The 27150-nt window shown below is 47.6% G+C and overlaps 1 protein-coding gene across 1 annotated transcript in view; it reads left to right on the top strand.

The window, feature by feature from the left end:
- Positions 1-26768, top strand: part of DNHD1 (dynein heavy chain domain 1) — an 80137-nt gene extending 53369 nt beyond the window's left edge. Inside the window, 22 exon segments of the mRNA XM_072794249.1 lie at positions 199-376; positions 547-739; positions 980-1268; positions 8179-9778; positions 9970-10178; positions 10374-10578; positions 10656-10758; positions 14392-14541; positions 14797-14979; positions 15107-15538; positions 15716-16187; positions 20934-21233; positions 21455-21607; positions 21785-21963; positions 22094-23050; positions 23250-23436; positions 23644-23766; positions 23852-24053; positions 24840-24931; positions 25100-25249; positions 25407-26215; positions 26385-26768. Of these exon segments, the coding sequence (XP_072650350.1) occupies positions 199-376; positions 547-739; positions 980-1268; positions 8179-9778; positions 9970-10178; positions 10374-10578; positions 10656-10758; positions 14392-14541; positions 14797-14979; positions 15107-15538; positions 15716-16187; positions 20934-21233; positions 21455-21607; positions 21785-21963; positions 22094-23050; positions 23250-23436; positions 23644-23766; positions 23852-24053; positions 24840-24931; positions 25100-25249; positions 25407-26215; positions 26385-26735 (7517 nt within the window). The 3' untranslated portion in view covers positions 26736-26768.
- The last annotated feature ends 382 nt before the right edge of the window (positions 26769-27150 follow it).

Here is a 27150-nt window from a genome sequence, read left to right as displayed (position 1 = left end):
AAAATAAGGGATGGTTTGGAGAGAAGGGGCTTTAAAGACAGCTGGCATATAGCCAGCACCTACAGCATGGCTTCTTTGGTGGACTTGGGCCTGGGGATCGAAAGTTGACAGTGACAGAGCCAGTCTCTATGTCTTCCCTCACCCCCATCCCACTTTTTCCTACCTCGGCTCCTATTCTGACCATCGTGACCTTTGCAGAGGACCTCAGCTTTAGCGATCCTATGGCCCAAAGCTGCAAGTCCTCCAAAAGCAGCTCTCTGAACCTGCCTCAGGTTGACAGTGATGATGTACCTAATCAGCGCAAGGAGCACTTGCTGGCTGTCAGCAGCTTTCTTTTTGCATTGATCTGGGGCTTTGGAGCCCACCTTCCCTCCAGGTATCTGCGGGGGTGGGGGTGGGTGATACAGGAGGGCTGAGATGGACTGGCACATAGAAGTTAAAAGCCAGGTGACATCACTGTCGGGGGAGGATGGAATTGTGTGAGTGCGTCACAAATGGAACTGTTGTAACTGTCTGACATTTTTGCCTGTACGTCCATCTGAACAGGCTCTGGCCCCTCTTTGATACCTTCTTGAGAGATTCTATTAGTTGCCTCTCCGACTACCCTGAGCCACCATCTTCAGCCTTGGTGTTTGATCTACATGTATGCCCTGAGACTGGGACTCTGGTCCCCTTCACTGGCCATTACCTGGGCAGCCGCATCAGGGGAACTCTGGGCACGTTTAGCCCTTCTCCACAGGTGTGAAGACAGCGGGGCAGCAGATGGGGTCAGGGCTCAAGGAGGTATCCTGGGGAAATCCATGTTCTAGGCCCACCTGAGGCCCACCTGCTCCCGTTCTTTGATATGTTTTCACAATCACAAGAATATGTGAAGCGCTCTGCAAGTGCAGCTCTAAAACAAAACCCCTAGACTTTGCTTTCAGCTAGATTACTGTCCTAAACTGGCACTGCCCCAGTAAGCCCTGCTCCTGTCCTACAGACTGAACGGCTCTTATATGTGGTGGACCTGCTTCTGTCAGAGGGACATCCAGTGATGCTGGCTGGAGAGGCAGCAACAGGGAAGTCCACCTTTGTGGAGATGCTAGTGGAGCCACACCATTCTTACACGTGCAGCCCCATCCACTCTGCCTTCACTCCCCTCCACCTTCGCCTGCTGCTGAGTCAAGGGGTCCAGGGCCAACCACAAGCTGCCCCACGGCCTGGGCAGCACCCAGATTCTAAAGGCTCCCTCCTCTTCCTGCTGGAGGATCTGCACCTGGCCGCTTCTGGTAAGGAGCTGAATAGAGGGAAAGACAGAGTCATTGTGATCTCTTGAGACTGTAAAATCTCAAGCAATATTTACTGACTCCCAATTAGACACCTACAGACCAAATCTCAGCATCCCATTCTTAATATCTTTTTATTGTACATATGCTCCTGAACAATCCTACTCCTCTCATGGCCTTATCCACCATCTCTGTGCTTTGACTGCTAAATCTTTATCCCCAGGTCAAGCTTTTCTTCTAAGCACTAGACCTGCTTATCCAACTCCTTACTGTATATCTCTACCTTGTTGTCCCATTGGCACTTCAGATTCAACTGTGAACTCATCATCTTACCCCTAAACCCTGCTCCTGTCCTCTGAGTCACTAGTACAACCATCTATCCAGTCACTTAAGCCAGAAATCTTGTTGACATCTCCCCATTTCTTACCAAAGTCCTTTCACCATGTCTCTCAATTTGGCATTCCAAATCTCTCTCAAATCTTTCCACTTATTTCCATTCCATCTTCCCTGGTTCAGACAGTCATTAACTGGAACATCAGTGAATTCTCTTGCAAGGTTCCTTGCAGTGAGGCTTTCTTCTCTAGGCTCTTACACTCTGTACTCTAACTGAACTCAACTATGTACAGGCATTCAGTAAGTCAAGCTCTCTCTAGCTTCTGGGATTGCTGTCCTCTCTGTCTAATCTGGCAAAGTCTTTGTTCTTTACAAATAATCTTAGTATCTTCTCCAGAAAACCTGAGCCTTAGGTTAGATACTCATCTTGTGTTCTGTACAAAAATCTGTGACAACCATGGTTCTACTATTATATATTTGTTGATCCTTTCCATGATACTCTGAGCTTCATGAGAAGAGAGATTTGTCTTATTCATTTTGATTGACTCAACAGGAAGTAAGTGCTCAGTAAGAGTTTGTAGAAGCAAAAATTAGAAAGGAAAGGAGAAGTTGTGATAAAAGTTTGGGATATTGAAGTTTAAAGTTTCTCAAGTGGTGGGCTTCTAGATAATGACAGGTTTGAATATGGCCATGGGAATGGGCAGAAATGAAGTATAGGTACAGGATAATGGAGTCAAGGAAGTCAGTGGATTAAAGCATTAGCTGGATTGTCCAGTTAAACACAAGTCTTTTATGGGATGTAGAAAACTTGAATCAGGATATACGTACTTAATAATAGTAGGTACAATTAATTGAGGACTATGTTCTACATGCTTTATCTAGGTCATCTTTAGTGTTCATAAAAGCCTAGTAAGATGGAGATTTGTTATGATCATTTCAGAGATGAAGAAATGAAATATTTTATAACTTGTCCAAGACACTTTAGTCAGTAAAGTGTCAGAACCAAGATTAAAATTTAGGTCTGCTTAGCACCAAAACATGTAATTTTCTACAACTATATGATTTGGGCCTTTCAGTGAATTTGCACAAATAATCAGATTGTCAGTGGAAAATAGAAAGGGTGAATTCAGATCTGTGAATAGCAGCTGAGAAGAGATTTCAACAGGAAGGTTGCAAACATTGTAAGCAGTGTTGTGAAATGGCAGTGTTACACAGCTGGCAGTGTAAAAGATATCCCAGGGTGACAGCCACCAAAACATCTAGTATAAAATTAAAAATTAATAAACATACAACAAAACAAAAAACTGTGACCCACTATCTAGAGAAAACAGTCAAATAAAAACTGACTTTGAAATGTTTTAGAAGTAGAATCTAGCAAATATTTACAGCAGCTATTACAGCTAATTATAAAAGTACTAAGCTACTTAAAGAAAAATATGATCTTAATGAATAAACACATAGTAATCTCTGCAAAGAAATGAAAACTATTAAAAATAACTAAACAGAAATTTTAGAACTGGAAAATGTAATAACTGAAATGAAAAATTCACTGCATGGTTTAATAGATTGAAGATAACAAAAGAGTCAGTGAATCCTGAAGAACAGAAATATACTGAATATGAATAGAGCTTCATAGACACACACACACACACACACACACACACACACCAGGAGTTCCAAAAGAAAAGGAGAGAGAATAGGGCAGATCCACCCTTGGGGAGCAGTGAGTAAAAATTATACTATTATAAGGTTCTTACACTCATGAAATGTGAAATAGGAAGTGGGAAAGGTCAGGTATTAAGTGTGAAGTGGCACAATATTACTTATAATTATCAATATATTGAGGAGGCATATTCTAATCCTAGAAAAATCACTAAATAATATTAAAGTATAATTTTAAAAATATATTTTAAATGTAAAAATACTTGTTATATAAAAGGAATCAGAAAATGAACAATAGAGGAATTAAAAATAAAAGACGATTAGAAGACAAATGGCAACATGATGTGGGGACACCTGGGTGGCTCAGCGGTTGAGCGTTTGCTTTCAGCTCAGGGTGTGATCCTGGAGTCCCGAGATTGAGTCCCACATCAGGCTCCCTGCATGGAGACTGCTTCTCCCTCTGCCTACGTCTCTGCCTCTCTGTGTCTCTCATGAATAAATAAATAAAATCTAAAAACAAAACAAAACAAAACAACCCGGCAATATGATGGACTTTATTTTTTTTTTAAGATTTTTGAGCTAATTTGAGAGAGAGAGCATGCACAAGTGGGGGGAGGGGCAGAGAGAGAAGCAAACTCCCCAATGAGCAGGGAGCCTGATTTGAGGCTCCATCCCATGACTCTGAGATCATGACTAAGCCAAAGGCAGACATTTCTGACAGCCAAACCAGGTGCCCAGAATGATGAGTTTTAAACCAACCATATGAATAATGACATTAAATGGAAAGTCCTAAGCACTCCAAAAAGTCCTTCAAGACAAAGGGTATTACCAGAGATAGAGAACTGGACATCTCCTAATTAAAAGATTTAATTGAAAAAACCTGCAAAAGTCCTAAATGTGTATGTACCTGAAACAACTTAAAACTATATAAAGAAAAAAATGGATAGAAATTAGAAATAGCAAGACCAAAAATCATAGTAGGAGATTGAACATTCCTCTCAATAATTGATAGGAGAGAGGAAATAAGGCTATAGATCTACATACTACTATCAACTGTTACAGAACATCATAGTCACCAACTACAAAATGCACTTTCTTTTCAGGTGTACATGGAACATTCTCCAAGACTGATGATATGCTGGGCTATAAAATAGTCTCAAGAAATTGCAAAGGGTTAAAATTTATAGAATATTTTCTCTGACAACAATAAAACTCAACGACAATAAACCTAGAAAATTCCCAAATTCTTTGAAATCAACACACTTCTAGAGGTGCCTGGATGCCTTAGTTAAGCGTCCAACTCTTGATTTCAGGTCATGATCTCAGGGTCCTGAGATTGAGCCCTCATTAGGCTTTGTGCTGGGCATGGAGACCGCGTAAGATTTTCTCTCTCCCTCTCCCTTTGTGCCCTACACCCACTCTCACTCACTCTAAAAAATAAAGTAAAATACACTTCTAAATAACTCAACCATTCCAGAAACTACATGATAAATTTAAAAATATTTTGAGCTTAATAATAATGAAAACAAAATGTTATCAAAATCTGTGGACTGTAGCTTAAGCAGTATATCCCCAGAATGCAAAGTTGACTCAACATTCAAAAATCACTATAATTCATGACATTAACAGAATAAATGAGGAAAAGTGTAGGATCATCTAAGTAGATAAGAGAAAGCACTTGATAAAATTCAACACTATTCATGGTAACGTTCAACAAACTAGGAATAGAAGGGAGCTTTCAGTTTGATGAAGAACATCTATTAAAACCTACAGCTAAAAAATAAATAAATAAATAAATTAATTAATTAATAAACCTACAGCTACTTACTTAATTGGTGAAATATCACACATTTTCAAAGATCAGTCACAAGGCAACAATGTCCACTTTCACTGCTTCTATTCAATATTGCAGCAGAGACCCACATCAGTGCAATAAGAAAAAGAAATAAAAGCCTTTAAAATTGGAAAAGACAAAGTAATACTGTCTCTACTGGCGTACAAATGATTTTCTACATAGAGAATCCTAAGGTAACAACAATAACAAAAAACAACCCTACAAAACTGCTAAAAGTGAATTTAATTTAGCAGGGTCAGGGTATCTGGGTAGCTCAGTCAGTTAAGCATCTGCTTTCGGCTCAGGTCATGATCCTGGGGTCCTGGAATTGAGCCCTGCATTGGGCTCGCTGCTCAGTGGGGAGTCTATTTCTCCCTCTCACTCTGCCCCTTCCCCACCTCATGTGCTCTCTCTCTTTCTCAAATAAATAAAATCTTTAAAAAATAATTTAGCAGGGTCATAGGATGCAAAGTCAATCTATGAAATCATTAGTATTTCTATAACCTAGTAACAACATTTTATTTTTATTTTTTAAAGATTTTATTTATTTATTCATGAGAGGCACATAGGGAGAGAGGCAGAGACTTAGGGAGAGAGCCTGATGTGGGACTCAATCCCAGGACCCAGGATCATCTCCAGAGTCACAGGCGGATGCTCAACTGCTGAGCCACCCAGGCATTCCCTAGTAACACAATTTTAAAATACAGTTTAAGATATCATCTGAAAGCTTAGAATATTTAGGAATAAACTTATTAGAGATATACACTGAAAATTACTAAATTTTGCTAAGATAAAGGAGACTCAAATTAATGGAGAGATATACCATGTTCATGGATCAGAGGAGTCAATATCATTAAGGTGCTTACTCTCCCCAACTGATGTATAGATTCAATGCAATGTCAATCTAAACCTGAGCAGGTTGGTTTTTGTTTATTTTGTAGAAAATGACAGGATTGATAAACTCATTATGAGACTTATGGAAACACAAAAGGCCTAGAAGAGCCAAGACAACTTTGAAAAAGAAGAACAACGTGGAAGGGCTTACAGTAGTTATTTTAAAGGCTTATTATACAGCTATAGTAATCAAGAGAGTGGGGTATTGGTATAAGGACATAGATATAGACAGACTAATGGAAAAGAGAACCTGATATATGATATATGATGATATATAGTCAATTGGTTTTCAACAGTTGTGTCAAGATAATTCAATGGGGGAAAGGATAGTCCTTTCAGTGAATGGTGTTGAAACAACTACCTATCTATGGGGAAAAAAAGGGAACCTTGAATTCTACCCCATGATATACACAAAAATTAATTATAAATCAATTAAAGGCCTAAATGTAAAATCTAAAATTATAAAACTTAACAACAAATGTTACAGAAAAATCCGTGTGACCTTAGTTAAAAGCAATGATTTCTTAGGACACAAAAATTGGATTTTAGGAAAATTAAAAACCTATGCCCTTCAAAAGACACTGTTAAGGAAATGAAAAAATAAGCCACAGACAGAAATATGATACACATATCTATCTGACAAAGGACTTATACCCAGATTGCATTAAAAAGCTCTTAACTCAATAATAAACTCCATTTTTAAAAATGGATAAAAGAATTGATACTTCACAAAAGAAAGATTTGTGAGTGGCCAATAGCATATGTTGAACAGTATTATTCTGCATAGTCAAAACCTGGAAACAACCTAAATTCCCATCAGTATGTCAGTGGATCTACAAATTGTGGTATTTTTATAATGGAATATCACTCCAATAAAATGAAACACACTGATGCACACAAAACATGGGTGAATCTCAAAATCATGCCAAGTAAGAGAAGCTAGACGTGGTAAACTACATACTATATAATGCCCTTTATGTGAAGCTCTAGAACAGGCTATGGGGCACCTGGGTGACTCAGTTGGTTGAGCATCCAACTCTTAGTTTTAGCTCAGGTCACGGTCTTGGGGTCATTGGATCAAGCCCTGCTGTCTAGCTCTGGGCTCAGCTCAGCTTGGAGTTGGCTTGGGATTCTCCCTCTCCCTCTGCCCCAACCCCTGCTCATGCTTTTTCTCTAAAATAAATAAAATAAGATGCACCTGGGTGGCTCAGTCTGTTAAACATCTGCCTTTGGCTCAGGTCATGATCCCAGGTCCTGGGGTTGAACTCCTGCCTTGCATTGGGCTCCCTGCTCAGCAGAGAGTCTGCTTCTCCCTCTCCCTTTGCCCCTCCCCTTGCTTGTGGTGTCTCTCTCTCTCTGTCAAATAAATCCTTTTATAAAATAAAAACTTAAAAAAACAGGCAAAGGTAATTGATAGTGATAGACATCAGATCAGATAGAAGTTCCTGAGACAATGTAGTGGGGGGATTGACCGCAAAGGGTCACGAGGAAACTTTCTGAGATGATGAAAATGTTCTAAGTATCATGAGAGGAGCAGTTACATAGGTGTATACATTTGTCAAAACTCACTGAACTGGAGATCCCTAGGTGGCTCAGCAGTTTAGTGCCGCCTTCAGCCCAGGGCGTGATCCTGGAGTCCCAGGATCGAGTCCCACATCAGGCTCCCTGCATGGAGCCTGCTTCTTCCTCTGCCTGTGTCTCTGCCTCTCCCTGTCTCTATGTCTCTCATGAATAAGTAAAATCTTAAAAAAAAAAACTCACTGAACTAATACATTTAAAATGTGTACATTTTATTTTATATCAGTCATATCTTAACATCGACTTTATAGAAGTACACATGTCATAACTCCTCCCTCTGATTATGATGACTTCACTTTCCCCCTATTGTGGTCAGATCAGGTTTCCATCCATCTCAGCTTCCAAACCCTTCTTCTGTTGATAAATAATTAGTCACAGAGGTGGGATTTGTGGGGAGAAGAAAGAAGAAATTACTCACTTTTAGGGAGAGTGTGGGGGAAAGAGATCAATTTACTCAGACATGACCACGTCCCAATACATCAGGTGTACAGAATTCATGTAGAAGCCTGTGTGTGCCAGAAGTAAAGCCAGTGGAGCAGGGATAGGAGGAACAGAGTAACACTGTCACATGCACCCCTGTGTGTCCTTACTGTTGGTCTTCGTGTCCCACAGACCCACAGAAGAGCTGCCAGCCAGTGTTGGAGACTCTGCGCCAGGCCATAGATGGCACGGTCTATGCCCACCACACCCTGGAATTGCAGACTCTGCAGCCCACAGTCAACTTCCTTGCCACTGCCACAGTGCCAGGCTTCTGTGAGCGCCCGCTGTGCCCACGTCTGTTTAGACTCTTCACAGTGCTGGCCCTGGGTAGCATGACCCAGGCCATGCTGCTGAGCAGGCACACACCTAGCATCCAGGCCTGGCTTGAGCGCTTTCCGTCTGTGGAACGGGAGGGGGTTCTAGCAAAAGCTCTGGTCCGGGCCTCCGTGGAGGCCTGGGAGGCTGTGCACAACTGCTTTCTGCCTTCCCCCCTCCACCCACATTACCGCTTCTCCCTGCACTCTGTGAGCCAACTACTGGGCAGCTTGCAGCTGCTACCAACCAGGATGGGTTCCCGGGGATTTCTGGACTGTCCCAACCATCAGGAGCACTTGCGCCGGGTGTCAGGCTTGCGTGGCACCCGCCTGACAATTATGATGGCTATGCGCAACATGGTACGTCTTTGGTTGCATGAGGCACAGAGAACTTTTTGTGACCGGCTGGACAGCCCTAGGGAACGCTCCTACTGTGCCAACCTGCTCCTAGAAGTAGCTCAGAGTGTCTTCTGCTGCAGGCCGGCACCCCAGAACAGGGGCAAAGGCTATGAGGAGGAGGATGAAGAAGAGGAGGAGGAGAAGGTACCTGAAGTGGAATCTGAGGGGGAGTTGGCCCAGTGGGAAGACTTAAGCAACAGCGGCAGTGAGACAGAGGAGGAGGAGGACCCTTATGGCCTTCAGGTCACCACGGGCTCCCCCTCCAATGATCCAGGTCTAGCACCTTCCATAGCACCAGTAAAGAGAGAGACCACAGAAGGTATAAACCAGGAGGAAGACACAAAGTCTTCTGGCTACAAACTACAGTTAAACAGAAACAAGAATTGGTGGCAGAAAACATCCCAGATAGACCTGGCCTCACCCCTTTTGCTACCAGTGCTGCTACTACGCCCCCAGGAAAAGCCCTCAGACCTAGTCTTCAGTCAGGAGCTGATACTAGGATCCAACTCTGAGAGCCCCAGCTTGTACCTGGAACGGCAGTGGGAGAGCCTGGAGGAGCAGCTGTCCACTGCAGCAGCTCAGCTGAAGCTGAGCGCCCACCTTGCCCGATGCCACTCCATGGCCGAGCACGTGGCCCGCCTGGTCCGGGTGCTGGCCAGGCCCCGGCAGCATGGCCTATTGCTCTCAAGGGCTCTGGGTACTGGGCGCCATACTGCCATCACTCTGGCAGCTAGCATTTATCAGGCCCGCCTCTTCCATCTGCCGTCTGGCTCAGAGGAGGCCATTCTCCAGTGTCTACGGGATGCCAGCTGGCATGCTGGCATGTTAGGCCAGCCAGTGGCCCTGCTGGTACCCAAGGGTGTGGATATTACTACCCTTCATCGTCTGCTGGCCCTGGCAACCTCAGGCAGTTTCCCTGACCAGTATACAGAGGCAGATCTGGACAGCATTGAAGAACATCTCCCCAGGGAGAACCTTAGTGTCAAGCAGAACATCAAGAAGGAAATGCTGTTGCAGAGGTGAGGCCAAGAACGCCATGCTAGGGGCTGTTCTGCTCTTGCTCTATGCTGGCCAAAAGGCCAAGATGAAATCTAAGAGCTGCTGTGAGGGCTCAGAAGATCAGGGCTAAAGGGGTCAGGTTTGGGACTGGGGCCTAGATGGGCAAATCGGGATAAAAAGGGAGGACAGTATCTGAACCCTTGGCCCACAGGTTCTATCAGCAAGTCTGCAACCACCTGCACATGTTCATCCTGATTGGAGATGACCAGGCCCATAAACAGCTGCCCTCCACCCTTTTCCTGAGGCTTCTTCAATTGGCCATTGCTAGCATTGACCGCTATGAACCCTGGGACCAAGACTCCCTGATCAGTGTGGTCCAGCACTACCTGGAGAGTGATCATAATCTATCCGTTGATGGTGGTGAGCTCTTTTTACCTGTTCTCACTACTCCTCTCAACCAGGTTTTATTGAAGATTCAGGTCAGTCTCTCTCTCTCTCTTCCAAGAACCTAGTGATCCCCTTCACCTTTTCTGCCCACCTTCCTGAATCAAAAAAGGGTCCCTTTTCTTTCCCATTCTCCCACAAGTTCACAGCCTAAAACCATGCCCATTTCAGACTCCTTGAAGTACCCAGACCTCCAGGCATCAGTTCCCAGTGTGGCCAAAGCCATGGCTCTCATCCATCTCTCGGCTGCCAGCTACCATGGACACCTATGCCCTGAGTTGCCACTCGTCACCCCCAAGACCTTCCTAGACTTTCTGGACACCTTCATGCTGTTGCAGCAACAGATGACTCTGCAAATTAAGAACAAGGCCCAGCGGTGAGTGGCTCCATTTCCTGCACTGTACCTCCTGCTTCCTTGGGCCCACTTACATTGTAGGTACATTGTATCTCCAGGATCCAGAATGCCTTGGACAATCTGAGAATGCTGATTGAAAAGCACAATGCCTACACCAACTTTGTCTTCAACTTGGAACAGTTGCTGAAAGGCTCCCACAAGGTAAAGGGGGAGAAGATTATGAGGTATGCACACTAGGGTCAAAGCAGGAGCCCAGCGGGGGACTTCGGGGGAGCCAACCAGCCTGAACCTTAGTTCTTATCTCCCGAGAGTACCCCTTTCCCCAGGGAATCTCTTTAAACCCTGCTACCTCTTCCTTTAGAGCTTAGGCTCAAAGTTCCCCGTGGCACAGCTGAGACCAGACTGATTCTTCTAAACACATGAAATCCCAGTGTCTGCTTCTGCTGTCCTTAGTATGTACTTTGACTATGGGAAGTCCAATATACTTCCCAAGATCTCCACAGGTTCCCATCAGGGACAGGGCAGAGATTACACTCTGGTGGTTGCCTCTACACTTACCCATTTTTCTCCTGGATTCTCTATCATGGCTCATTGGCACACCTCTTATAGTCATCCTCTTCGCCCGTACAGCTTTATCCTTGTACCTCTTCCTACCACAAAAGCAACAACTATACAAGGCCCACATATGCACTGGGGAAATGTGGATGGGTGATGGAAGTCAGGCAATTTTTATTTTAGACCAAAACCAGAAAGATGTTGGAATGGTACACTAGACCTCAATGTCCTGAACTTCATTAGTCACCCTCCTCTACAGGGCATTCCCTAGCAGCCAGTTCTCTTTTTCTCACCTCTTCCTGTGCCCACTCCACCGTATTATTCAGCTACCCCACCTTTTCTTTAGAGCTCCTCCAATACAGTTCTCATGTAACAAGAGAGAATTTTTTTAGTCTAAATCTAAGTCCCATTTTGTTTTTAATAAGAGGAATTCTGAAATAGCTCTTCTTTTTCTTCCTGCTACATAAGGCTTTGATGAAGATTCAGGGCTAACTTCAGAGAACTGAACTAGTGGGCAACTCATACACAGACAAATGCTTCCCTTCTGCTGGGCTTTCAGGCCATAGAGCTCCCAATGCCTAGCCTGTCAGGGCTATCACCTAGTACTGCACAACTCTAGAAGCATGGCTTCCATTGTATCTACATGCATGGCTGTCATCGTGTTCTCTGTAAATGCTGTTCCCTAGAGTTCTCATAGTAATGGTGCCCTCCTACCATTCACCACCAAGGATCATTAGCTTAGACGGAACCTCAAGACTCACTTGAGGTTAAAAAAAAAAGTTCACAGAGGGACAGGATTGCCCTCTCCCGTGTTTTCCAAATTCCAGTTTCTTGTCTTGGGTCCTACTATTTCCCAGGATAATTAATAACAGGAATTATTTATCTGGTTTAAAGATGCTATTATTTTTTTTAAATGCTATTATTATTTGATCCCATGGTCAGTTATATCAAAGGACAACATAAAAAGCCCAAAATCTAGATAAGAGATGTTCATAGTAGGGGCACTTGGCTGGCTCAGTAGGAAGAGCATGTGACTCTTGACCTTGGGGTTGTGAGTTCAAGCCCTGTGTTGGGTTTTAGAGATAACTTAAAAATAAAATCTTAAGAAAAAAATGAGAAAGAGATGTTTATAGTGTCAGAGGCATTCAGTGTCAGATCCCTTGGCTGTTCATTCAACAGCCATAATAGTGTATACTTCTTTCAGTGTCCCCCACTCCAGGAAATGGCATCACCACCCACTTAGTTAAGCTAAATCCCAGGAGTCGTTCTGGAGTCATCCATCTCTCGTTTCTCTCATATTCAACTGGTTCATTTATTCATTACTGTACTCTACAAAAATTAATTGAACTCCACTCTTTTTGTCTACTCACTCATTAGTATTTATGTCCATGCCTACATCTAGAGAGATAGATAGGTTGATAGAATCCTTGCTACAACTTTCTGAGGTGGCTCTCCTTTTCCTCATTTTGCAGATGAGAAGACTAAGATCCAGAGAGATTAGGATGAGGATTAAATGAAATCTTACATGGACAGCATTTAAAAGTGTTAGAACATAGTAAGAGCTCAATAATGATAGTTCCTTCTAATAAGAAAGATAAGGCACTGTACTTGCCTTCATGGTACCTAGTTTACTGGAACATATAGCCTCATCCAGGCAATTACAAAACAGTATGTTACGACAGAGAAAGTCCAGGGCACTCTGAATTATCAAGACTTTCTGGAGAAAGCAAAGTGCCACAATGAGTAATGTGTAGAATATGGCAAGCACTAAAAAAACATTCCTTAAATATGGAAACAAAATGTAGTGCACCAAAGTTGATACCTGGAGGTTAGCGAAGATTTGGCATAAAAGGGGGGTGGGTCTGGGGAGGGTGTCACAGGCTGAAGTAAAAGCACGGACAAAGGCCCAGAAGCATGGGAACATGTGCCACATTGGAGGAGCTAGAAGTCAGGAATGGCTGGAGAGTAGGGTGTTGGGGGAGGAGAGAAATGAGGTTGGAAAGTGGAGTCCAGGCCTCCTGGGCACAAAGGCCTCATAAAGCAACTGGGAGAATGGCGAGTGTTCAGGAACATGATGATGATGGTATTTGGCTGGGGCATGGAGAACGGAGTGGAGGAAGGGGCTTACAGGCAGAAGTTGAGACAGCCATGAGGGAGCACAGGCTCAGGCAGAGGAGCAGACAGGACAGACATGTTGGAAGTAGAACTGAAAGGCCTTGAAGACGGGATGGGTTCAGGGGAATAGAAGGGATGGAGTCATGGTAATAATAGGTTTTCTTCTTTGGGAAACTTAGGTGTGTTTTGCCACAGTTCTCTGAGACGAACAGGTGAGGAGGTGAAGAAGATTGCAAGAGATCTGATGGGGCATAGCCAAGACACTGTTCATTTGTGGACATGTGAAGTCCAAGAGGTCTGTGAGGCATCAAAGAGGAGATTGCCACTAAGTAGATGGATATATGGACATGGAGCTCAGGAAAAAAAATCTGACTTGAGATAGCAATTTGAGAGTTGTTAAAATACAAGCAGTAATCAAAGCCATGAGATTAGGGAGAGCATGTAGATGTGCAGAATGAGAAGATGAGGAGGCCCTGAAACATTGCTGAGGAATATTTAAGGGATGGTAGAGGAAGAAAGAGCAGCCACAGTAGTTGGAGAAAGCCAAAGGATAACATGGGGTAATGAAAGTCAAGGGAAGGGGCGCCTGGGTGTCTCAGTGGTTGAGTGTCTGCCTTCGGCTCAGGGCATGATCCCAGGGTCCTGGAATCGAGTCCTGCATCGGGATCCCTGGAGGGACCCTGCTTCTCTGCGTATGTCTCTGCCTCTCTGTCTCTGTCTCTGTCTCTGTCTCTCTCTCTCTTTGTGTGTCTCTCATGAATAAATAAATAAAATCTTTAAAAAAGAAGAAGGAAAGTCAAAGGAAGACAGTGCTTCAGGAGGTGGGGAACTGTCTTCTGTGACAAATGCCACTAATGGGTTAAGTAAGAGTATACCAAATAGTTGAGCACATAGGCCTTGGAGTCAGACTGCCTGGGCCTGTGTGGCAGATCAGGAGAAGCAATCATCCCCTTGGAGCTGCATTGCCAGGTATGTAACTTATAGACCAGTAAGGGACTTATAGTCCCAGGGCTGTCTTTATCTGGGGCATATATGGAGTTCAACTTGGTCATCCTGCCTATCAAATGAGGAGTATGCTGGAGCCCCAAGTCCTCAGGGCTCCCTTTGGGGTATTTCCACCTGGCCCAGGAACTGGAGCTGCATAACCTGGATCTCTATTTACAGAACCTCCGAATACTTCAGCAGCAGCTAGACAAAGGCAAGCTGCTATTCAGGCAGCAGCTGGCAGAGTGTCAGCAGCAGGAGAACCTCATTGAGAACCTGACCAAGCAGCGGGATGCCCTCCGGGATCAGTATGAGGCTTTCCTGGAGCAGGTGGGCTCTTCCTGCTGCCTGCCCTGCACTGCTCCTCCCTTTGGGTGGGGACCACCTTTCACAGGATGATACCCAGAGGAGGGAAGGGGATGACTTGTCATGGCGTCTCCTGGGGGAGGGGACATAGGTAGTAAGATGGTTTGGGGAATTGTCCCTCATGGGAACTCCTAGGAAGAAGTGATCCCTCCTGGCAACACCTTGAAGGAAGAAGACACTCTGGGAACTCACTTCAAGAGTGCACATCTCCTCATTTAGATGGGCAAGGCATTCCTGGGGCCTCTGAGCCAGCTGCAGGTGGCTGACTTTGAGGAGATACGGAGCTATCGAGCACCACCAGAATCTGTGGTCCAAGTGACAGATGCACTGTGTGACCTGTTCCACTGTGAAACAGGCTGGGCCAGCGCCAAGCAGCTCTTGTGCAGTGAGGATTTTTATCAGGTAGGGAATGTGGAGCACAATGGAAGAGGAGAGTGGAGGCCAAAAGGGGAGACTCAGCAGAGGGAGGCTGTTGGGGCAAGGTCCATAACACCTGTGTCTGCCCTTACCCCTCGTAACACTTCTCCAGGAGCTGGTATTCTTCCCCAAGGAGAAGATGACGGACTCAGAGATGATCAAGTTAACCCAAGCTCTGAAGGCTCCAGGTATGACTGATGCAGCTCTGCGGGCAGTAAGCGTACCTGCGGCCAGGCTGGCAGCCTGGCTCTGGGCTGTTCTGCGCTATGGGCTGGCACAGCGCCGAGGACTGCCCACGGGCTTGCTGCTGCGGCAGATAGAGGCCACCCTGGCTCGGGAGCAGACCCGCCTGGGCCACTACCAGTTCCAGGCCCAGGAGATCATAGAGCACAATTTGGATCTGGCCAAAAAGCTAGAAGATACCCAGACTTCACACAACCATTTGATGGAGAAGCTCAGTCAGGCTCAGTGTGACCAGTATCGCAAGTGGCCCATCAAGGCTGCCCTGCTCACACCCATGCATTCTTGGACTACAGAGCTCCAGGTAAGGAGCCCCTTCTGGATTTCCCTCCAGAGTCCATGTCTGTACCACTGTCCTCAAACCCTCTGATCCTCCCTGGGCCCTCCCTGCCATGCTTTCTTGCATGCCCTGCCTTGCTCCCTCTCTGCCTGTATCCTCCTCGCTGGCCTCCATGCTCTCTGCTCTCCCTTTCCATGCTAGAAGTTGAAGGGGCACTGTGCCACTGTGTCTGGAGACGCCCTTCTGTGTTCGGCTGCCATCGTCTACCTGGGTCCTTTCCCGCCACTGCGGCGCCAGGAGCTACTAGACAAGTGGCTGGCTCTGTGTAGGGGCTCTCAGGAGCCCCTGAACCCAGATGATGTGGCCCAGGTACTGAAGCAGAAGCAGAGATCAGTTGTCATGCCACCAAAGAACCCCCTGCTCTCCACACGCTCTCCCTTCAGCCTTCTGTCCTTGCTGAGCTCCGGATCTGAACAGTGCCAGTGGGACCGGGACCTGAAGCCCCAGGCGAAGTCCGCCCGCTTGGCAGGCCTGCTTCTGCGGAGTCGCACCCACTACTCCAGTTGTCGTTGGCCTCTGCTGCTTGACCCCAGCAACCAGGCCCTCATCTGGCTGAACCCACTACCTCTGCAGGAGACCAGATGCTTGGCCCCAGGTCCCACTGAGTGCAGAGGTAAAGCCAGAGATAACGTACACAATATTTCTCGGGCATCTGAACTGCAAGCACTCTCAGCCGCATGTGGTCTTCTCTTTCCTAATGAAGACACTAAGTTTTTGTGGCCAGGGTATCCTAGACTTCATTGGCCTGTGTGATATTAATAAATTAGGTCACATTTACACCTTGGGGCCTATATTGCAATGATTCTGAATCTACATGGCTGATGTAGATGTCCACGATCTTCCACTTCCCTGGTCTGCCTAGCACTCTTAGAAACTTGGCCTACAACTCAGAGCCTTCCTTACTATCCAAATTTATCCTCAGTTCAAGAATTCTGAGGAAATTTTTTTTAAGATTTTATTTATTTATTCATGAGAGACATGGAGAGAGAGAGGCAGAGACACAGGCAGAGGGAGAAGCAGACTCTGCTGGGAGCCTGATGTGGGACTCCATCCCGGTACTCCGGGATCACACCCTGAGCTGAAGACAGATGCTCAACTGCTGAGCCACCCAGGTGTCCCGAGGGGAAATATTTCTGTTAGCTCTGCCTGGAGCAGAGACCCACTTGGGTAGAGTGTCAGAAAGAGGTGTTTCTTAGGGGAAGGAAGCAAGTGTGGCGTGTAGGGGAGGGGGAAACAGGTGTTTATTTCCCAGAAGGAGGGGTTGAGAGTTTCCCTGGGGAGAATAATAGACATCTACAATGGAAGGTATATAACATGGCCTCTTAAATCAGACTCTTTGGGTCAAATATCTGTTCTTTACTAGCTGTGCAAAATGAGGCAAAGTACTTAATCTCTCTAAGCCTAAATTTATTTGCCAATAAAATGAGCCATCTTAATTATATTCATCTCATAAAACATTGTATTAAGTAAGATAATTCCTGTACAAGGGGTTCACAGAGTGCCTAAAAATAATAATTCCTCAAAAATGTTAGTATCACTAATATATTACTACATCCATTATTCCATTCCATCCCTTGGCTAGCAAAACTCTCCATTTTGGCATACCCCATTACAAAAATGCCCACTATACAACTATCACATGTGTAACTATGAGTGAATTTACCCCCTCTCTAGTAAGAGACACTCTGAAGAAACATCCAGCTGCAACATCCAATTCTGAGTCTACAAACTTTGAACGATGTTCATGTTCTTGATCAGATCTACATGTGGCTCTTTGTGATTCTATAACCTAAGACAGAGTACATGCTAAATCTCATCCTAGTAACTCACCTGCTATGCAAAGTGAAGCAAAATCAAATGGAGATAACTACAGTAAACTTCCTGTGTAGAAACTGGGTAAGGGTGAGAAACCCATACTTGTATATTAGCTTTAAGCTTGTACTGTGTAATGCCAGACAGCGATAGTAAGGTAAATGATTAGCATCACTTCATTGGCTATAGAGTAAGTTCTTGGACAGCCACTTTGTCCTGGGTTCTGATGAACAGCATAATTTTCCTTGTCATTGTCCCCAGGGCTATCTACAAAAGGAATATTGGGCAAGAGTCCCCTATTTGTAGCTGTTCTGCCTTACATATCCACTTCCTATTGGAATGAGATGGGGGCTTAGGATTTGCCTTAAAATTAAGCAAATGTTGATCACTTGTTACCAGATGGTGGGTTTTCTAGCTAATTTCTTTAAATCTCTTATCTTTTCCCTTCAGATTTCATTTATAAGGATTTTATTAGCTATTAACCAATGCCAGAAATCTTGGTATATTCGCATTCTTGAATTTAAGCCCCATTTTTTTGACTTCTCTCTTAACACTGGTTCTGGGGGCTCTAAGAATGCCACTGAGTCTTGATGTAATTGTCATCTATCTAAACCTTGGCCTTCACCTCAGAGCTGTAGTAATAAAATAGTCTAAGTAGTGAGCTTAGGCTAATCGGCAATGGAATATAACCCCTATTACTAGGAGCTGTATCCAAATCAAAAGGGAGAGGGATACTATTATGTTTGTCAAGCAAGGAATGCAAAGAGAAAAGTGCTTGGGATGGACCTGGAGAATTAGGCTTCCCTGATTTTCCAGGCTCTTCCAATAGCCAATAATTTCCTATTCCATGCAATATAATGTAGAAAATCATTTTTATAAATCAGTAAGATTCATGAGTATCTGATAATCGGTGTCTGAAATTGCTTGATATAATCAGAAAGGAATTTTCTTTAAGTATTTTTTTTTCTGGAGATTGTTCCTCTCATCTAAGTGGAGAAGTAGCCAGCATGCGTTCTACTAAATCCACTGAAGTGGATATGGTCCAAATCCCATGAGATAAACCAACTTCTTACCTACCACATAGTCTAGTGAGGAGAAGAAAAATCCTCATTGTCCCTCGCCACCACTAACTCACTGTATCAGTTAGGAATGCTATCACTATCAGTAACAAAAGCCCAACTTACCATGGCTTAAGAAATAAAGAGTTTAGGGACACCTGGGTGACTCAGTGGATGAGCAGCTAGCTGCCTTTGGCTCAGGGTGTGATCCTAGAGTCCTGGGATCGAGTCCCATATCGGGCTCCCTGTGAGGAGCCTGCTTCTTTCTTTGTGTCTCATGAATAAATAAATAAAATCTTTTTTTTAAAACAAAGAAAGATTTATTGGGGCACCTCGGTGGCTCAATTAGTTAAGCGGTCAACTCTTGATCTCAGCTCAGGTCTGGATCTCAGGGTTGTGAATTCAGGCCCCACACTGGGCTCCACACTGGGTGTGGAGCCTATTTTTAAAAAAGACAAAGAAGAAAAGAAAGAAGGATTTATTTATCTCACGTTGAGATAAGCAGGCACAAGGCTTCAGTGTTGACTTCAGGTCCCAGATTGTTCTTTCTGCTCAACGATCCTTAGCATGCTAGCTTATCAAATTATAGTTGGTTGAATGTAGTGGGTTGACTCCTAACCCGCAGAACTTATTAATATGAACTTATTTGGAAATAAGTTCGTAGGTGTAATAAGTTCAATAGGTATAATTAAGAGCCTTGAAATGAGGTCACCCTAGATTATCTGGGTTGGCCCTAAATCCAATGACAATTTTCCTTATAAGAGAAAAAAAGAGAAGGCACAGGTACACAGAGGGAAGGCCTCATGAAGATGGAGACAGATAGTGCTGTTATGTGGCCACAAACCAAGAAACTTCTGGAACCACCAGAAGCTGGAGAAGCCAAGGAAGGAGTCTCCCATAAAGCCATCAGAGGGAGTGCAGCTTTCCCAACACCTTGATTTTGGACTTCTGGCCTCCAGAACTCTGCAGAAATAAGTTTCTGGTTTTTCTAGCCACCATATTTGTGGTAATTTGCTGCCATATTGGCTGCTATGCCTATCATCGTGTCAGAGTTGCTGCTAGCCATTTCTGTCCCTTTTATCAGGAAAACAAAAGATCTTCCAGAAATCTGAATAGTCAAATGCAGTGGGCAGAGTTTTGGCCCCCATTACCTTTGTCGTCTGTTGCTACTCCTGTAATTATGTTCCATGACATGAAAGACTCTGCAGAGGTAATTAATATTACTAGACTGTTGACCTTAAGATAGAGAGATGTCCTGGATTATCTGGGTGGGCCCAGTGTGATCACATGTGCCCTTCAAAGACACAAGAAGGAAAGAAGAGGCAGGAAGATTTCAATCATGAGAATTCAAGGAACTGTTGCTGGCTTTGAAGATGGAGTGGACTACTGGGAAAGTGTGAGATGGAAATGAGTTCTGTCAAAAACCAGTAAACCTGAAAGAAGACCCGAGTCCCAGATGAAAACTACAGCCCCAGTTGATGCCTTGATTAGCTCCGTGTAACTCTGAGCAGAGCTTCCAGTCCTGCTGTCCTGGGCTTTTAACCACCTGAACTCAGACATTATAAGTGGATGTTGTTTTAAGCTGCTAAGTGGTAATTTGTTAAGCAATAGGAAACGAATCTACCAAACTGTGGACCTGGGAACCTCCACTTGCCTACTTCTTAATGCTCTCTCCCTGTCAAATAAATATATAAAATCTTTTTTTTTAAGTATTAAGCTTTAAGAAGGGGGCAGGGCAGGGGGAGAGGGAGAAGCAGACTCCCTGCTGAGCAGGGAGCCAAACATGGGGCTCCATCCCAGGACCCTAGGATCACGACCTGAGCCGGAGGCAGACACTTAACTGCATTGGTGCCCCAATGCTTAATACTTTTTAAAAACTTCTTAAAATTCTTGAATTTCTTAATACTTAAAAAAATGTTTACCTTTCCCAGTTGCTTCAGGACAGGAGGCAAAGGAGAAAGGGCCTGGGGAGGCAGCCATCTGTGTCCACCATACCACTGTGGCTTGGCTAATTCTAGTTGATGGCCTTTCACTTACAAGTTGCTACTTCCAGGCACTGATTTCCATATTAGTAACAATTCTTTTTGTTATGATAGAATTAGCTTAGGCAAAAAGAGAAATACACAGACTCTTCTAACCAATCTGCTGAGAAGCAGAAATGGAGCTGATTTCAGGGATACCTAGAACATCTCCCTGGAGGTTTAGAGAAATAATAGTGACAGCTAACATTTGGTGAGTGCTTACGAGGGCCAGTGGAATGCTTTCTATATATCATTTCATGTCATCCTCAACAGTAACCCTGTGTGGTACCCACTAATATCAATCCCATGTTGCAGATAAGGAAATTGAGTCAGAAAGCACTTAAGTCACTTTCCTAAGATGTCTTCCTGTGGGCCTTCCATCATGAGATGGAGCTCTTGGGTGAATAGTGCTCCCTAGGAGCCTGGTTCATCCTCTGAGAGGAGCTCCTCTGCATCTTCCTGCCACAGGGGAGAGCTTTGTGAGAAATCAAGAAAAAGAAGAGGCTATGGAAGAAGATGATGATGACAGTAGTGAAGAGTCTAATGAGGCTGAGGACAAGGCAAAAGAGCAGAAGACTGAGGACAAGGCAAATGAGGACGAAGAGGGAAAAAAGGAACAGGAGCAAGAGCACAAGGAGGAGGAGGAGACAGAGAGGGAGGAGTCAAGGCCAGCCTCTGAGACTGGGTCTCTGCCTCTTCCCTGCCTTCATGTGCTCTCGGGCACTGACCCAGAGTTGGGTCCTCAGCTTCAGGAGGCAGCTGCCAGTGGTGAGAACTGGTCCCCATGGTCCCCACCATGCCCCCCTTCTGTGGCCTCTCACCACCAGCCTGACTTCAGCTCCCATCCTTAAGCCAGGCACTAACTGTGTGGAAGAGCCCTGAGGAAATCTCCTAATGGCCAGTGTGGAGCTGGTCAGAGCCAGATTTTGTGCGGGGGAGGGGTGGAGTGCTGGCATGGTGGGTAGGGTGTCCTTGTCTCCCCCTTGCAGGCCTGCCCGTGCTACTGACCAACGTGGAGCTGGGCCTAGGCTGCCAGGAACTGCAATGGCTACTTCGGCGGGAGAAGCTGAGTGCTCCTGAGGTGCAGCCTGGCTTCTGTCTCTATCTGAGCACTACTCTCCCCCTCAGTGCCTTGGGAAAAGGTGAGCCCCAGTTGGTAAGTTGCCACCACAGCCTTGTGGACACACTAGGCCTCCCGCTTCACTCAGTCTGGCCCAGAGCAGGCTCAGGACTGTGGTCGGGAGCCATACACCCTGTGCGGCCCACCCACTGGCTTTGCCAAGGGGAAAGCATTAAGCGTCTCCCATATGACCCCCAAGTGCTAGGTTACGAAGTGTTGAAGGGGCTGAATGTGCTGGATCTGAGCCTGAACATGGATATCCTAGAAGAACAGATGCTGCATGAAATCTTGTGCATAGAGTGTCCCGAGCTCAAGAACCGCTGGCAGGACCTAAAGACCAGAATCCTAGACAGCTGTGAAGCTGTGGAGGCTGCTGAGGTGCCTGGGGGTCCTGGCCCTGGTGGGCGGCTGAGCTTTGGAGGGCCCGGGTTTGGGGGCAGAGATGAGTGTGGATGGTTGAGGGCTGTGTGGGAAAGGGTCAGACCATTGAACAAGTGACTGTTTGTAGGAGCGGCTGCTGCTGCTGCTGCTCCAGAACCCAAATCATCAGAAACCAGCTAAATTCCTGCGGGGCTTGGTGAGGGCCCAGGCAGAGCTGTGTCAGTTACGTGCCCACTCAGAGGACCTAGAAGACATGAGACTGCAGGAGGTGGCATTGTGGGTACCCTATCGCCGTGTGGTCTGGCATGGAATGGCCATTATAAAGGCCCTTAGCCCACTGCAGAACCTGCTGCCACCTTTCCGTATGAGCCCAGACAACTGGCTGGCAGCCACCAAGCGGGCTCTGAACAGCATGAAGCAGCATGAGACTCATCAGGGGGAGGACTTGCCCAGCCATCTGCTGCATCTGAGAAAACAGCTGACCCGCCAGCTACTGGGCAGTGCTGTGGCTGCACTGGGCCTGACCCAAGTACCGCTGGTGGGTGCCTTGGGTGCTTTGGCTCTGCTGCAAGTGACAAGGAAAGCACCAGAGCTGGAGAGGCTGGCATTTTGGCCTGGCCTGGCAGCCTCTCCTAGCACAGGCTGCAGCAAGCCAGGTGTGGCACGGCCAGCCTGGCTAGGACTGAGAGCCTGGCATGAATGCAGGATGCTGGAGCTGCTGCCCCCATTTGCTGGGCTGTGTGCATCGCTGGCAAGCCACTCCAGTGTCTGGAAGACCTACCTGTCACTGTCATCCACAGTGCTGGGTCCTGCGCCTGGGCCTGGGCCTGATCCACTCAGCCTCTTCCAGAAGCTGGTTCTGTGGCGTGTGCTACGACCTGAGTGCCTGGCAAGGGCCCTGGCCGACTTTACCACCAGCCTCCTGGGGCGGCCCCTGGATGGAAACCTGGGTGCCTCCAGCATACCCTTCGAACACAGCCAGGCTACTCAGCCCATGCTGATCTTGTTGCCGCCACCTGGCCACCCCACAGCCACCTTGCATCCCCTCACTGTCCTCCAGAGGCTGGCTGCCAAGCATGAGCAGGTTTGAGCCTAGTCTCGTGGCCACGGAGATACCAGATCCCTGTGGGCTAAGATGGGGTGTGGTGCCCTTCCCCCAGCATTCTCATAGATCTTTCTGGCTTACTTAGGGCTTTCTGGGGTCATTTGTGCCATTATGTTGGGTCCTCTGGGTCACCCTAGGATCACACTAAGTTCTCTGCTACCTCTCTGTTGGTCTTCAGGGGCAGAAGCATCTGGAGGTGATTGCCCTGGGCTCTGAAGCCTGGGACCCGGTCTCAGTAGTGGTCAGCACTCTCTGCCAGGCCATGCATAAAGGGCACTGGCTGGTGCTGGAGAACTGTCATCTGATGCCTCACTGGCCGAAGGAGCTGCTACAGCCCTTGCTGGGGCTGTTGGATGGAGCCAGGGGTGCGTTTGCTATCCAAAGACGGCTTCTATGACTGTCTGGTACTGGGCCTGAGCTTGAACTCTCAGGCCTCATGGCTGATCTCCTCACTCCAAGTCTGTCCCTTGTATCTCACTCCTGACCCCTGAGTCTCAAGTCTGATCCCTGAACTGGTGTCTGACCCTTTACCCAGTGATTGATCTTAGGCCCATATCTAACCCCACCCCTAGTGGTCTCGGACCTGGAGTTAGAACTGCTTCCAGCCCAGCTGGCAAGCAGGAGTGTGATGACCGTCCACAGAGACTTCCGTCTTTGGCTTATCTTATCTGCAGAGGCTGTTGGTTCCATACCAGGTAAGGAGCTTCACACTATAGGCTCTTAGATTGGGGGAGGCGGGCAACTGTGCTTTGTTGACCCAGAGCTCTCCTTCTGCTCCAGCTGTGCTGACTCACCACTCCATGCCTGTGTTCTGGGATCAGTCCCTGGAGCTGGGCCACGTCTTGATTGACAGTCTGGAGCTAGCCCAGCAAGGACTCTCTGTGCAACCCCCCACCAGGACCCTGCCTCTGCTCCTCTTACACGGCCTCCTGCTACACAGGCAGCTCTACGGAATGAAGCTGCAGGCACACAGGGGGCGCTGGTAGGGGACCCATAACCATCTTGCTCAGTCAGTTGCTCAGCAAACACTGAGCATTTTCCACATCCTGGAGGAATAGGGCTAATTCTTGTTTGGGCAGCACCAAAGTGTGAGGGGAAGGGGAAGTCAAGAAAGGCTCCTCCAAGGACTTTGAGATCTTGCCTTGAATTGAGTCTTGGAAGCAGAGGCAGATCAGGTGGAGATGCAGCTTTTCTGGGTAGAGGGAACTAAACTCAGCAGGAGGAGATTTCAGTGTAGCTGAGGTGGACATGCTGGGAGGTGAGTGGGGAGAGGAGGTAAGGTACTTTTAAGACCATGGCAAGGGGCCTGATTTTATCCAGAGGACAGTGGGAAGCCACTGGAAGGTTTTAGGTAGAAGAAATGTGATCCTGATTTGTTGGAAAGATCACTCTGGCTGCAACGTAGAGAATGGATTAGATGGGACAGGGCTGGAGGCAAGCAGAGCCATTTTAGAAGGCTCTGGCAGTCTCAGGGGACAAGACCATGGCATGTGTGGAAGGGACTAGGGTAGTCCCAGTAGGGATAGAATGTACATATGGAGTGAGGAAGAAGGAGTCCAGGGTGGCTCCCAGGTTTTCGCCTAGGACAACTGGGTGGTTATATGGAAGGAAACGATGATTTCCATTGAAAGCAAGTTGAATTTGAAGTGCTAAGTGGCGATGACTAGTGAGCCCTCATGAGTCAGGAGCTTGGGAGCTTGGGCCAGAAAGATCAGAGTCCTCAGCATACAGAGGTTCTGAAACCCTACTTCCTGTTCCCTCCCTCCAGGAGTCAAGTGACCCTGACCCAGGTCCTTCAGATTCAAGACCAGCTGTGGGCCAGCCTTAGCAATCCCAGTGTTGCCATGCAGGAGCTGGCTGGTGAGACCCTTCCTGTCCCCATGTAGTCATCAGCCCCCAAGGGAGCCCTGAAAGGGGTGAGAGTGGGAGTACTTGGGACAGGGACGTAATTCCCAGCTTTGGGTTTGGTTTGGGAGGTGGTGGGAACTGGAGCAGCAAGAATTGAGGGGCCTCTGACCTTGTTCTCAGCTTCAGTTTTCTATGGGGGTCCTGTGGGAGACAAGAAGGACAGGGAGGCCTTGATTAGCCTCACACGAGCTTGCCTGGACCCCAGCAACAGGAGCCGGGCTCATCCACACACACCACAGTATCTGCTGTCTACTCTGTTGCCCAGCCCAGGTAAGTTGCAGCCAGGTCACTGTGTGGGGGTGGGGAGGGGCAGTCTGAGTAAGCACCCCCCTCAGGAATGAGAACACCGGTACTAAGGTGTAGCAGGGGGCAGTATTCACAGTTGTGGGTGGGGGCTTCAAGTGTCACCCTCCCCTCCGCCTCCCAGAGCTAGGGGAGCTGGATGCTTTGGCAGAGTGCAAGGCCCAGATGCACCTGCTGCCCACCCCTCCGGAGCCCCAGAGCTGCGGACTGAGCGCCGGCCCCGAGGCCTGGCTGTTGCGACGCCGGAGTCACGCTCTCTGGAGCGCGCTGCAGCGGACTTCACCGGCCTGGGTTCCTGCGCCTCGCGGAGGCGCCCGACGCGCGGACAGGCGGCTGCGGCAGCGCCTAGCGCAGGCCAAGCGGCGGCTGGAGGCCCTGCAGGCTGTGCTGACGGAGACCGCCCGCCGGAAAGAGTCGGCGGCGGGGCGGGCGGTGCTGGGGCTGAGCTCGCGGCTGCCGGTGCAGGCCTTCCTCCAGGCCGAGGTGCTGGGGCTGAGCCGGCTGGCGGGCGCGCTGCTGCGGGACCTCGGCTGCCTGGCTCGGCAGCTGAAGGGCGCGCCCCCCTGCGCCTCCCCGCGCTGTGCCGCGGTGGCCCACGCTCTCGGGACTGGCCGCCTACCCCCGCCGTGGCGTCCCCACGCGCCTGCCGGCCCGCAGCCGCCCTGGCACTGGCTGCGACAGCTGTCGCGCCGTGGGCAGCTGTTGGTTCGCTACCTGGGCGTGGACGCCAGAGTACCAGAGCGCATCTTTCACCTATCGGCCTTTGGCCACCCACGCCGCCTGCTGCTGTCACTGCGCTGGGAGGCCACCCTTGCCACGGCCGCCCGAAACCAGCGTGCGCCTAGTTCGAATGTCCCTGCTTGCCAAGGGTCTAGCTCCAATGAGCTCCCCGCAAAACGTCCGGAGCTGAACAGCAGCCCTTTGCACCTCCAGGTATCTTCATGCCGTCCCTCCGTCTACACTTCGCCCCCTCAAATCCCTGATTACACCTTACAGTTACCCCCATCTTGCCTCTTCGTGATCTGGCCCCCTCAGGAACCCCATCTCCTCTGATCCCCCTCCACCGTCCTAGCCTTGCCTGATCAGCTTCTGGCGCCCCCAGGTGGTGAACGGTCCAAATCCTACTGTTCCAGAGATGGGGCTGCTGCTGATTGGGCTCCAGCTTCGCAACGCAGAGTGGGACCCCTTAACAGGGGCCCTGCAGGACAGCACCTCCAGCCAGCCCAGCCCTCTGCCTCCCGTCAGCGTCAGCGCCCAGGTCCGGGGCCCCAGTGACTTGGCACCCCCAGCCGGCCTGGCTGTGTATTCCTGTCCTGTGTATATGGAAGGGGCCCTAGGTATCACCAGGCTGCACAGCAGAAACATCCTGATGCACCTGCCCCTGCCCACAAAGCTCAGCCCCGCCACTTGTGACCAACGGAGAGTCCATGTGTGTAGCCCACCCTTGCTGTGAGCCCTCAAGCAAAATAAAGTTGGGGTGATTCGATGAAGGATTTCTGAGATTTAGTAGTGCAGGGTGTCTGCACATGGAGAACTGACATGCTGAGGGGAAAACCCGGTGTGTACCAACCGAGAGGGGAATGTTGTATCCTGTGGGGAGATGGGCCTGGTGTTGGTCATGCATCCAAGGGGCTTGGCAGATGGGGATGGTGAATACACTGGATCCTGAAAGCTGTGCCCAGCTTTCTACTGTGTTCTCAGTACTTGCGTTAAATCCACAAAATATACATACATATATATTTTTTTTCACAACGGATATTTTTAAAGAGAGAGTATTAGAACTGAAAATGATTTTTCAAAGCCTTAATTGTATATCAAGAATGCCTCAGTCGGGGATCCCTGGGTGGCTCAGCGGTTTAGCGCCTGCC

The sequence above is a fragment of the Canis lupus genome, chromosome 23, assembly GCF_048164855.1.
Source record: "Canis lupus baileyi chromosome 23, mCanLup2.hap1, whole genome shotgun sequence".
Taxonomy (NCBI): Eukaryota; Metazoa; Chordata; class Mammalia; order Carnivora; family Canidae; genus Canis; species Canis lupus.
Note: the sequence above shows the minus strand (reverse complement) of the source record. Positions and strands in the feature narration are given on the sequence as shown.